The following is a 13,862-nucleotide window of genomic DNA, read 5'->3' as shown; positions in this document are numbered from 1 at the left end:
TAACCTATTTTGTTATAGCAATGTCATTTATTCCAAAATAACTGAACAACTCTGTGTCTATCCATTTTCCATCATAGTGGTGCAACAAGATTAACACTCCTTCCCCATAGCAGCTCAGTGGATTTAATTAGTCACTAATTGCTGGCTTCTCTGATCATAAAGAATTCTTAGACAAATTATTTAATGGCAGTTGCCTGGATAGCTAGCCTTCTAATGATTAATAAAAAAATTATAATCCTCGTAAGGTTCCTCCAGCACAAATTATACTATGATATTACGAGCTTGTAATAGAATAATATTCTATAATAGTTAATGTATAATATGATATTTTTATAAAGATTAAATGTATCATATCATAGTTACTATTCTGTATTCATGTTTTTTTCTTACTGTTGTTCACAGATTCTGCAGCATTCATGAAAAATAACTACGAAAATAAGCCTCTAATCAGTAGACTTCATTCCCTATAAAAAAAGGGGGATGCAAACTACTTTTCTGGTCCCACCAACTCTAATCAGTCATGGCACCTGAAGGTCTCCAAGTCTGTCACCCATTTGCCACATTTGAACACAGAAGGTACCAAACACAAAGTTCATATAATTCTCTGTTGAGTCAAAAATTGTTTAGAAGACACACATGAACTGAAGTCATTCAGTTTGAGGCTGTGACATAGTGGCCACAGAGCTCAATCTCACCCAGGGGTATATGAGCCTACACAGCTTACTCCTGTCTTACACCTGTTCCCACACCGGTGTTCAAGCATGCATGTGAAAGCATTATCCAGGCTGGCTAGGTGATACAGAAGGTTAGCAGCTGTACTATGAAGATGCATTTTTGAAACATAAAACACTTCTTTATATTTTGAGTACCCATAAATAAATCCTTCACAGCCATCCAATTAATTCCTTAACATCCCAGAAATAAACTCTACAAATAATTTAGTGAAACAAAGAAGACCAAAACCCACAGCCCAAAACATTTTTCTTTCTTCCCTTTTCTTTGTGCACATCACTAACACAAGTTACATTTTTTTTCACCAAGAATGCCTCTGGAGAATTTCTGTTCTCTTCTGGAAATGGTGGCTATATTCTGGAGACTGTTATAAAGGCATCAGACAGGGAGTAATGCAGGTTTTGTTTCAACAAGGTCTTATGCTTTAGGTTGAGTGCTGCCTAACTGCCACATGTCTGGCTCTCAGAGTAGAACGTGGTACCCTCTGTGAGGTGGTGAGGCTCACTGTAGAGTGAAGGGATATGAGGCACTTTAGAGATGCTGACAGTGCCAACGTTAAGAGGACATGTTGAATATAAGATAGTTTTGGAAAAGCCACTTCACTTTGCTATTTAGGTGCTTAGCTCAAATCAGCTGTAGCAATTCGGTATGCATATCAAAAGTCATTTTACAAGATGGATACATATTGCAGTCCTTTCTGCATTTCAGCCCTGCTCCCAGTTAGCTTTTATCAACCTGAGAATATTTAACCTCAGAGGACATTAGTCAAAGGAACCAAAACTAATCTTTTGTCGGATACATTACTGCTTTAGGCAAGTATTTTACCCAGGAGAAAAAAACTGCCTGTATGTATGTGTAAATTATCTTAATTTGCTCTGATGGGTGACTTGTCTTCTTTAACTTCTACTTGAAAATATTCTAACAATACAGTAATTGAGTCTGGATCCAGATTATGTTTGCTTTTTTTCTGTGTATAACAGAACAGGCCAAGTTAGATCAATTCAGTAATGTTCAAGTAATGGTCTATGGATCCCTGAGGACCCAGGGACTACTGCAACCTGTCTAGTAGGGGTAGCTAGGAAATGATAGGACTGAAAACAGTCTCTACCTACTGTAAAAAGTTGTTCAGTCTCCCACCTAGAACAGGCTAAAAGCAACTATGTAGTTTAGAAAGGTGAGTAAACTGGAGTAGAGAAAGTCAAGATTTTGAGCTAAAGATGCAGATGAAGAGAGAGCTCCATTTGAAATAAAAGCTGTTAAAATTGGTCAAGAAATGCTGATCAGGTGCTAGATTTCCTTGTTTTCTGTTCCTATCTGTTTGTCTATAGAAGCAGCAGTGTATAAATTGCTAATCCAATCATAATGGAAATCCTAGTTCCTGTATATTGTTTACATTGGCAGAAAAACAGAAAGGTGTCCAACACCATTATAATGTTATAGAAGGTGAGACAGCATCAGAGAGCAGAAGGTGAGACAGCATCTGCCGGCAGGACTGAAGGTTCCTTTTCATAGGCTCTCAGCACTGTGCTCCTAACATCAGGTGTGCACTTGAGCCAGACATAAAATTATGAATTTATAGGGTGCGGTGATGACTGTAGAGCAAAGCCATGCTTACCAGTTCAAGAGAAGTACTTGAAAGGAAGAACATTTCTGTGACCAAAAAGTGTTCACTGAAACTAGAAGGGTCACATTGCTAGACTGTAACTGGGCTAGAAAAGGTCTGAATGCCTGCAGTAGTATGTTCAAGGTCTTGGGTGCTGAAGCAAAGTCTCTACCTGTTTGTTCCCTGTTGCATGGTCTCACTTTAGTCAGAGCACCATGTGCCTACCTGTTATACCCATCAATGAACCACCACAAACTGTGTCCCACACTCTTGGTAGCATTCATATATACGCCCTGTTTGTAGACACCCTTTTCTCTCACTTTCACCCATGAAAAGATGGGTGAAAGTGTCTTCCAAATTGTCTTCATGATGTTGATAACGAGGGAAAGAAATTTTAATTCGGATGGAGACTCCTACAGTGCTCTGAAGAACCTAATAATCCGCTATTCTTGCAGTCATCTGTCAGAGAAAAACTATAAATTTATACCAGCCAAAGGTCTGACCTCTAACGCTATCATGGTTGTATCAGCTTTCCTGCTTCTAACTCAACTCTGTTAAAGAACTGAAAAAGACTGATGAGCGAACAAATTCACCTATGATATTTTCACAGTTTTTAGGGAGAATCCTGGCTGGAGAGATCTGTGAGTTTCCACAAAAGGAACAAAGCTGAGAAAAAATGCACAAAGGGAGTGAACAGAGCAGATTTGTTAATGGAAAACCGTAAGTATTTTTCTGCCTCAGTTGTCAGGTGGGGATAGTGACACTTTAACCGCAGAAATCACGGCTGCACGCAGCATATTTACCATACCCACACCACGACTTCCACCTAGCATTTGGACTTCTATACTTTTCAAACAATAATGGCACATGCATGCATCCAGAAATCACTTTTCATATCTAGAATAGCAAATGTTTCCCAAGTCAAGCAGATGTTTTAATGCATTGGTAATATTAGGAAGTGAGTATTTTTGAACATTGTGAATGAGCTAGGGAGGACAACAGACAATCCTTCTGCAGCCCAGACTATATAATTGAAGTCTACATTGATCACATAAAATTGTGCAGACTTTTACAGCCACTAACACTTCTAAAATGAAGGTGGACTCAACAGATACAATACATCAGAGGCTCCAAGTCTCTTTTAGATGTCTAGGCATTACACTTGAGGGGAGGATGAAAAGTTCAAAGGGAGAGAAAAGGGTATCCATGGTAGAGCTAAACACAGGCATGAGATTCCAAGTTTGCCTCATGGATGTATCATCACTACAGGCAGCAGCTGCTCTCCTAATTATGAAAGAAAAAGTGGCAGCCCTGAATTAAAAAGTGGCACATCTCCTGTAGCAGAATGAGTGACCCTTGATCTGCACTGAACAGTTGATCTTCCCAAACTTCTCATTACTGAGCCCAGAACAAACAATGCCAGATGAACAGCAGAAAACACAGACTACCACAGCAGACACAATTAGTCTCTTATCCTGCCCCTGAAGGGTACAATCTAGGTCAGGAATCCTGACTTCAGCGCACACTCACATGCAGAAAAATGCACACATTCATCCTCTATGAATCAGTGTCAGAACTGGCAAGCTGTAAAATGTGCATTGCAAATACTGTATCAATGGGGCTTGTTACCAGGGAATTGTCCTTATGCCAAGTGAGGTAGTATGATTTCCCTCTTCTTTTAAGAGATATACAGATGATCTGAAAGCTATTTTGGCTCAATGTTCCACTGCAGGAGCTCTCTGGAAGATACATGATTATTTTCCCACTGCTGCTGAAGGCCACAATGAATAAATGAATGGGAAAAAAAGTCAGCCTACTGTAAGTGAGGGTAGGCCATTATTTTGTGGCACTGCATTTCAGGCTTTTATAATAGCTTCAGAGGGCTTAACAGCCAACTATCCCTTCATTTATTCAGCCCAGTCCATTCACTAAAGCATTTCAGTTGGAAAATAATGACTTGATTGGTCCAGCAGAACTTTGAATGTCATCCAAGAAATTTACAGCAGTAAAAAAGGCTCAGCTAATCATTCACCGGGAGTGTAAATACTTAGAAAGATGGTGTTCTATTTTGTCTAATGTAATAGTGGCTCCTGAATCAGATAATGTTTATTTTTTGTTCTTGAGAATGTGCTACTCACAAGAATTCTGAAAGTAGAGATTAACCAGTGAGTCTGACTTCATGATAATCTGCATTTAGGTCATTTTAAGTTAATGACTTGGGAACTAAGATGATTTTGTTCTTTTTTATTTCCTGAGAGTTACTTTGCAGTCAGGAGTCTTGCAATTCCCAGTGTAGGACTAGATCCCATACTGCTGCAAAGACTAGGGAACCAGCACGTTATATTCATTCACATTTTTATTCCAGACTATCTCCAAATTCCAAGGAAGCATAAATCCGAGCCTTGATGTTTGAAAGAACTGTGTACCACTGTTATGAAGAAAATGCAAATCAGCAATGAGGCATTTGAACACTGAGGTACTTGGGGCAGATTTTCTTTCAGTGCAGTGCTGCCCTTTTGGGTACCTTAATTTGCTAAATGCTTTGGAGGGAAGTAATAATGACTTTAAGGGGTTCTATGCACAAAAAACAAAACAAAACAAACAAAAAAACCACACCACAAAACAAAACAAACAAACAAATAAAAAACCAACAACGTTCTGTACAAAGGCAAAAGACAAATGAACATGAACATGATACACTATCTAGCAAATGCTTAATCCCATGCAGACTGGGATCCTGAGGCATTCTAAGTCACATTAACTTTACTCTGTATATAGTTAGTAAAGTAATTGGAAACAGACTGGCTGAATGGAAGCAAATAAACCAGATTCCTGGCCCTCCAAGGTGATGGGTGAAACATCAGAAAGCAACCTGCAACATTTTTGTTCAGGAGCAAGCACTAAAATGAGGACAAGTGCAGACTACATTAATGGGGTAAAAAATAGGAGATATGAACATCAAAATTTGATGATTAAATGATTATGGAGTAAATGCAAAGTCTAATCAACTTCAGAAAACTAAATCTTGAGTAACAAGAGATCAGGGACTGCTTTGGACTGCAAGGCCCAGCCAGTCCCATCTGCTCAGTCCAGAATGAGTTCTTAACTCCCAGCTCCAAAGAACTGCATTACCTTTAAGCAGGGCAAATAACAGCTAACCCTTTAGGTTATTATCACTTCTACCACACCACCTGATACCAAGTTTGTGAGCTAACATGATGTTTCCACTCTTTCAGTTCAATAGCAGAGTAGATGTATGGAAATGTCATCATTTTGGCAATCAATCAATTTAGTAAAGTCTCTGCTGAATGACCAGATTCCCATTATGCAGAACGAATAGCTCCTCCAGCTGAGCCTGGAAATGAGATGGGAAACTGCTCCTGTTGTAGGCTTAAGAAAAGCCTGTTTTCCTTTATGAAAGCAGATAGGGTGTGGTTTAGTTCCTTGCCTTTCTCACCAACATATGGGTTTATTTAAGAAAATGAGTCTCAAGACTTCAAGATGAGCACTTAGAAAGTGTTTTCTCGAGAAAGGTGGTGATGAGGAACAGAGAGAAATGTCTGACTGTGCTGAGAGGTGCTGACATGGAAGCTTTTGGTCTTAGCCGGCCATGAATGGTGTTTTGCAGCTTGAGCGGTTTGTTGACTGTGTGGTCACTGGTGGCTGCTACTGACATCTGCCAGTGGGACCTGTGTCAACAGTGAGTGCACAGCGAAGAGGTATTTTCTACTGATGTGATTATTCCTAATGCTATTCAAATATGCAGAAAAGAGTAATTAGTTCATTGTAACTACTATGATAGTATTGGGAAGCCTCAGGTAGGCAATATTATCTTTGTAGTCTGAGGGACTTACTTGTTGTAAAATCGGTAGTGGTTTCTCTAGATGTCCTGAATATGACATTGGGCAATAGGTGAACATGAAGATCCAACAGATGGTGGGATGGGAAAGATAATGTTGCTGTGACTGTGGCCTTCTAGATTGAATGTGATTGCAAAAAAGAAACCTGCAAGTTATTTGTGAATGCCACTATAGCAGGCACACCAGGCGATAGCAGCAGAGATGGGGTATGCTAGGGATATAGGTACGTGATAAAAACATAGAAATTAAACCCTGATCCCATTCCTATAAAGATTTTTGATCTATTCTAAACTGTGGAGTGTGAAAACGTTTGTCTCTTCTACCTCAGCCTCTAACCAAGGTACCATTCATACATCCTCACAATTGAAAAAGCCAACTAATAGAAGCAATCAAATCTTATCTTTCTTGGTGACTCTGCTGGAAAAAGCCTCCAGTAGCTTCTAAAGGAATGTATGCATTTGGCGATGAGGGAGGAAGGATACTTTTCCACTGCAGAAAAAAAGTCATTAACCAAAACAGTGCACCCAAAATCTCATTCTGAAAAAGATAGTGATCTTTCTGAACTTTCTAACTTGAGATGATGGGAACTGTGACAGGGAAACTGACATTTCACAACCTCTGAGTGGCTTTGCAAACCACTGCATTCATTCAATGTTTATTTTAGGCCCATCTAAAATTTTAATTTGAAAATTTTAACTCCTCTTCTGGTTGTCTAACTTTCATACCTAAGGAAATAATGCAGAACACTGGTAAGATCACTCTATTGGAGTGGGACTGGCAGGCATGGCAACAAAATCCCAGCAGAAGAGGATTTAGTGGAGCATTCTGGACTATATATACAAGACTGTAACATCTATAAAACCAAAGAAGTGCTTCCAAGTAAACATGATGATCAGCAGAAATAGAAGAACTTTCCCAGTTATAACACAACTGTTACCAGTGTCTTTTCCGTGATACTTTAACCAGCTAATCCAAACCTGATAATTAAGTATCATAAAAGCAGAGACAATTATATTCATGCCTTATAACTGTAATTCCAGGACTGACAGGCCAAGATCTGGGTAGTTCTTATTATTTTCTGTAATAATTTTTTCTGCTTAGAAAGTGGATGAGTTCCCCAGCAGGAGAGCAGAGAGTAGTCAAATTTTGGGGACAAGCCAAGAAAACTATTTGGTTTTATTCCCTCTTACCTTTGAGCCAACATCAGAGTGCTGCAGCAGATAAAATTAGCATTCAAGCACACTTTTCCTTAACTAACCTATGAGCTGTAATTTTTATGAGGATTCTTTTTATTAGGGATTACCAACAGCTTGGAGTCCATCCAGCTGGAGGGGAACAGTAGGCACTTGCATCCATAAATGTTTCTAAATCAAAATTTTCTAGGGTTTACCCCTGTTTATCACCATCTCCTTCTCAGAACTAGGCTTATTCGGCATATTACACCAGTCTCACAGCCCCAGTAAGTGCTGTTGGCCAATGCTTTTCCACGTGAATGAGAAATGCTAGACTTTGGAATCCACAGCAAGAGCACATCAGTGGCAGACATATTCCTTTACAATGCTGCAAAAAGCATTGCTCCACAGTAAGCCATTCTTCCTCAGATTTACTTCTGTCCCTTCAATGTTTTTATGTCTCCTCAATTGCAGCTAAGACAGCAATTAGATTTCAGTGATTAAAATGATTTACTTACCATACGTAACTGCTGGAGCATCTCCACATATCTGGGGAAAGAAACAAACTTTATTCATTGCCGTTGCTGAATAAATAAGGGTAGATTGCACAGGTTCAGTTTTAGGAGAGCAACAGACAGGTTGTAACAATAAACTCACAGTTTTTCTGAAGACATCAGCTCCTGGGCAATGAGGTAAGCTCTGGACTGGCCTTCCTTCTGTCAACAGCAAAACCCAGAGAGAATTAAGAGATGTCTCACACCAAGAAGAAAAACAGTGTTAGAGAGCACTTTGAACTGACATATTCCTTCAGTAAAGATAGGGACCAGATTTTTATTCTTTGCTGTTCAGTGTTTGGCTTCCTGGAGTCCTTTCCATAACAGGAAAGGACTCTAGGACATGTTTGTGTAATTCAAGTGCTAATGGTATAGTACAACATAATAGCTGCTAAGGTTTGAAAAAACTGTATTCTTACGGAAGAAAAAGAGAAAATTTCTGTTGATTTTTACAAGTCCAACATTTGTCAGAGATGCAGAAAATGTTTAGCTTTGAATAAGCTAGCTTCATGGCTGTAAAGGCTCTTAACATGTTTACTACTCTCAATTAAATGGAAATGGGAATTTGTTATCAAAATGCTCATATTCCAAAGTGTTCTAACTGCTGAGAGACCTGTGGAAGCAAACAAGGCAAGTAACTTTATTGCTTACTAAACAAAATGTCTAAATTAAATGGTCATAAGCATCTCCAGAAAGCAAACAGTTCATTACTCCTGCAGGCAACATTGTTTGAAATCTCAGTGACATCTACAGAACTGGCAGACAACTCATTAGACACAGAAACCTGTGAAAGAAGCAAAGTATATAGCTGTAAGGTGCAAGTGGCTAATAAGGGTATTTTGGTCCTATGTCATGACTCACTCTTATGATAAGAAATGAACAAAGTGTGGAAATATTTACTGATAGGAATCTACTATGGAAAGTTGGACTTACGTAGCAGTAGTGAAGCAGGGAACTAGAACAGTCTAGCAGTAGTAAAGAAAAGCAGCTTTCATTGATCTAAAGTGGGCTCAGGGGAAATGTGTTCAGCAGAAAGAGTTAGTGACATTGTGTGCCAGACCAGCTGTTCTGGAAACCCATTCCTTACAGATCCTGCTTCTGAAAGCCTACTCAGGAGAGACTGGGACTTGCTGAGATGTGATGCAGTCCCTTGATGCAACAGGTGGGAAGTTGGTGTTTACATCTTCTCCACTAATTCTGCATGAGGGGGCTGCTAACTGTCAGGAAAAAAACACAAAGCTTAATTGAGACCCCTCGTAAAAGTATAAATGTTGACATCTCAAATCAGGCTTGACAGATCAATAAACAGTTACGTATTCACATTATAACAACAAATTTAAGCAGTAAAAAATATCTAAGCCAGTGGAAGGCAAATACAGACTTTCTCCTCTCTGTCCCTTTTCCCTATCAGCTCTCCCTTGGGATACAGGTGTCCTGGCACAAGTGATAATGCAGTGTCTGAGTTGCTTGATATCCCATTCCATTCTCTTCCCCTCCCAAAGTCTCCTGGTTGTCCCCACTGCTGGAGGAACACACCAAAAGCACTGAGTTTTCTCTTCTCTCTCACTTCCTCTACACAGGTAGAGCACAGCAAATGAAGGGAGAGTGTCTCTCTCTGGGTCACCTAGACTGATGCTGGCTGCCCAGCGCATCCTCTGTGGACAAGCCTGGCTCCACACAGCCAAGACATGGAGTCCACTTCCCCAGCGATCCAAGCTGTCTCTCTATTTGCATACACACATTGTCGCACTCTGTAATTCCTCTTGTGATTAATATGTCTTAGCCAAGAGACAAAACACGGGGACCCCAGTGTCACATGACCTGTCTAGGGCAAGTTGGAGACAGTGTCTCTAGGCGTTGCCTGTCTTGTGTTATTTAATTGCTGTTTGTTTAACCAGGAAATGAACTCTGAGATTGACGACAGTGTCCAGAGACAGACTTCTGGGAACAGGGAATAGAGGGGATGCAAGTCCCTCAACCATAACGTTTCTGAAACAAAATCCAAGTGATTATTATAACAAAGCCATGCTGCCACCTTTTTGGTAATCTTTTCTCCCCGCGGTGTGGGACCTTTCCAGTTCCCACTTGAGAGGCTGCACTCCAGGCCCTGCTGAGAGCCTCTGCTTAGCAGAGAGAGGCCAGGAGGCTATCTGGAAACCCTGGCAATCTGCCACATCGAATCCTCTTGTCTCATAGCTTCATCACCTCATCCTCCCCATTCTCTCTACTCTGAAAAACAGGCTGGTGCTAGGAAGGTTGCAAATACAAAAGCACAACAGCATAAAGACATAAAAGCTTTTAGGTCTTAACACAGCACACATGTGAGCACAGCTGAAGTTAATTATTAGTCTTAGGCAGTTTGAACTGAACAACTTTTGGTTTCACGTCCCTTTTGTGCCTCCTGACAGAAAAAAACATTTGGGTTGAGAAGGGGCAAGCAGTGAACAGTATGCCTGTGAATAGTGGCTAATTGCCCATGCAGAGCCTACTGATGTGGCTCATCACCTTCCCTTCTCTGTGTCGTAGGCATCCCATTACTGCAGGGATGATGTCTCCCCACGGAGTCATTTATACACTCTGGCTTTGCTCTGGACAATGCCAAGGCATTTGACTTGGACCCTCAATGGCCATGCTTTGATGAGATAGTACGTCAGTGCCTGTGTCAGTCACTGCTCTCTGAGCCCAGTGCCCACACACGGTTGAGCTGGCCTAGTTGTCTGCAGGACCATGATAAAAAACAGATTGGTGTTCTGATCCAGCTTAAATATCTTGGGTCTGGGGGAAAATCTGCCTCCATGGGGCTGAAACAGGGTTATATGGCTTAAGTGCAGCACAGGCAAATCAAAGAACTGTTCACTAGAGCTGAAGCACTAGTATTGCACAAGCCATTTGAGTACTCAAGAAGAAACCCTTTGCATTTGAAAAGCAGGGTAACTAGCTAAGACACCAAATCAGCAGCTCCATTTCCGTGTTTACTGCTGCCTTATCATGCTGACATGGACAAACTACATCCCTTTGTCCATTTTCCCATCTGTGTGTCTTATTTTGCAGACCCCTCAGGGTAGGTGTGTTGTAGCGTTGTGCTGGATGGTACCCAGCACAACAGTGCTACTGTTGCTATCAAGGGCTTAGAGCAGTTTGCAAGCTTCAGCCTCTGAGCTGTGTGACTTCATAATGTCCCTTTTGTAATTATTATGAACTATCCAGTAGTTCACAATGATGTCACAGTGGAGCCAACAGTAAACTGAGGCACTACAAGAACAAATGGCTTTTTCAAGCTGGGTCTATGAATCAGTGAGAAGAAATGCAGTCCACATCTTTTGCCTCCTAGGCGCCTTCCTTGAAGAGCTAGATTTCAGCTCCCCTGGGGAAGCTGGGTAATGATATAAATCAAGAGTTGTCCCCTGAAAGGCGTCTGAATTAGGTGCTTCCTCAAGGCACACAAATCTGTCACTCCCAACTCCAGCATGTGTTTGGGTTGTGTATGTGAAGGTTAAAGGTTTGCAAAACAGAATGATTAATGGAGCCTGGAAACCAAGCCCACCCAGTGGAAATGCATAAGGAGCAGCAAAGGCAGTTGTGCATACAGCTGCCACGAGACAGTAGCTGCCCTGCTTGCTGTGAGACCTTTGTGGCTGAGCTCAGTGTTCCCTCACTGTGTGTGGCACAGATGCCATCCATGTGCCATGCTGGGTTGCAGCCCCCTTTTTGGACACTGCCTTTTGTTTCAGTACCTGGGAGTAGCGTGGAGCATCTCTACCTCTAGTGCTGCCCTTTCACAAGCACAGTGCTTGGGATCTTTTATGTACGGAGTTCTCCTTCGTGCCCCCCCCCCCCCCAGCACAGCACTATGTAATTGTAATGAGCACCCCTCTGGTCTCGCTGGGATTCAATATAAAAAACCTAAGTCCTAAATGACTAGCCAAAATGCTTTGAGTTTTCATTGCCATAAAATCCAGCCACATCTGGTCCGAATTCACTTTCTTTTATGGTATCTTACTCTGGTTATGTGTTATCTACCTCACTAGAGATTTTCCCATTTTGCCAGCAGGGTAAGAGAAGATCACATCTCTCATATCCTGGCTGTGTACATTTCCTTGTAATGTATTGCTGGTTTTAGGGTGAAACTAGACAGTATTTGCATACAGATTGGTTTACTTTTTGATTTCCCATGGAGTTAACTGGCAGACATATCTGTATTCTGGGTGAGAGAACTGTCCTTTATGCTCCAGCTATGGCTTTATTACTTGTCTTAGGATTTGTATTAATTTATTTCCTGAGTACTCAATAGACTGTAATTTTTAAAGGTGTTCACAGAATCACAGAATCATTTAGGTTGGAAGACACCTCCAAGATCACCTTATCCAACTTATGACCTAACACTAACAAGTCCTCCACTAAACCATATCACTAAGCTCTACATCTAAACATCTTTTAAATACCTCTAGGGATGATGACTCCACCACTTCCCTGGGCAGCCCATTCCAATGCCTCACAACCCTTTCAGTAAAGAAGTTTTTCCTAATACACAACCTAAATCTTCCCTGGCACAACTGTAGCCTATTCCCCCTCATCCTGTCACCAGGCACATGAGAGAATAGACCAACCCCCACCTCGCTAAAGCCTCCTTTAATGTACTTATAGAGAGCAATAAGGTCGCCCCTGAGCCTCCTTTTCTCCAGGCTGAACAAATCCAGCTCCCTCAGCCGCTCCTCTTAGGACTTGTTCTCCAGAATCACAGAACCACAGAACTGTAGAGGTTGGAAGGGACCTCGAAAGATCATCAGGTCCAACCCCCCTGCCAAAGCAGGTTCCTCAGACCCCTCACCAGCTTTGTCGCCCTTCTCTGGACTCGCTCGAGCACCTCCATGTCCTTCTTGTAGTGAGTGGCCCAAAACTGAACACAGTACTCAAGGTGCGGCCTCACCAGAGCCGAGTACAGGGGGGCAATCACTTCCCTAGACCTGCTGGCCACACTGCTTCTTATACAAGCCAGGATGCCGTTGGCCTTCTTGGCCACCTGAGCACACTGCTGGCTCATATTCAGCCAACTATCCACCAATACTCACCAATACTCTGCCAGGCAGTTTTCCAGCCACTCATCTCCCAGCCTGTAGCGCTGCTTGGGGCTGTTGCGCCCCAGGTGCAGGACCCGGCACTTGGCCTTGTTGAACCTCATACAGTTGGCCTCAGCCCATCGGTGCAGCCTATCCAGATCCTCCTGCAGAGCCTTCCTACCCTCGAGCAGACCGACACACGCACCTAACTTGGTGTTGTCTGCAAACTTACAGAGGGTGCACTCGATCCCCTCATCCAGACCATCAATAAAGATATTAAAGAGGACTGGCCCCAATACTGAGCCCTGGGGGATGCCACTAGTGACCAGCCTCCAACCGGATTTAACTCCATTCACCACAACTCTTTGGGCCCGGCTACCCACCCAGCCATTTTCTAACCCAACGAAGCATACACCAGTCCAAGCCATGAGCACCCAGCTTCTTCAGGAGAATGCTGTGGAAAACAGTGTCAAAAGCCTTACTGAAGTCAAGGTAGACCACATTCACAGCCTTTCCCTTGTCCACTAAGCACGTCACTTTGTCATAGAAGAAGATTAGGTTTGTCAAGCAGGACTTGCTTTTCATAAACCCATGCTGACTGGGCCTGATTGCCTAGTTGCCCTGCAAGTGCCGCATGATGACACTCAAATGTCATGTACATGTACAGCATGTACAACGAGAAAACAGGACGAAATCACACAATAGGTTAGCCAGGACTGCTGGCAAATGGAAATTCACCCTGTGAGGGTGTTTGGTGTAAGTGGAGTCCCTCTGCAGGCTGGCAGGGTCTGTTTGGCTTGGAAGCCTAGCTAGTGCAAAGCCTTGCTTTGGGGTTGGAGAGAGTGTCCAGTCCAGGCCACGAGCAGACAGTTTCTTGTGGAGAA

General features: G+C 42.1%; 1 protein-coding gene across 1 annotated transcript in view; it reads right to left on the bottom strand.

Moving 5' to 3' along the window:
- The window catches only part of FGD5 (FYVE, RhoGEF and PH domain containing 5), a 101,043-nt gene that overhangs the window by 46,480 nt on the left and 40,701 nt on the right, over positions 1-13,862 (bottom strand). Inside the window, exons 4-5 of the mRNA XM_084530930.1 lie at positions 8,025-8,083; positions 7,886-7,916 (exon numbers count right to left, since the gene is read on the bottom strand). Of these exons, the coding sequence (XP_084387056.1) occupies positions 7,886-7,916; positions 8,025-8,083 (90 nt within the window). The remainder of the gene's footprint in view (positions 1-7,885; positions 7,917-8,024; positions 8,084-13,862) is intronic.

This window comes from Aythya ferina, assembly GCF_964211825.1.
Source record: "Aythya ferina genome assembly, chromosome: 10".
NCBI classification, from domain to species: Eukaryota; Metazoa; Chordata; class Aves; order Anseriformes; family Anatidae; genus Aythya; species Aythya ferina.
The sequence above is the reverse complement of the archived record's forward strand: the minus strand, read 5'-3'. Positions and strand labels throughout refer to the sequence as shown.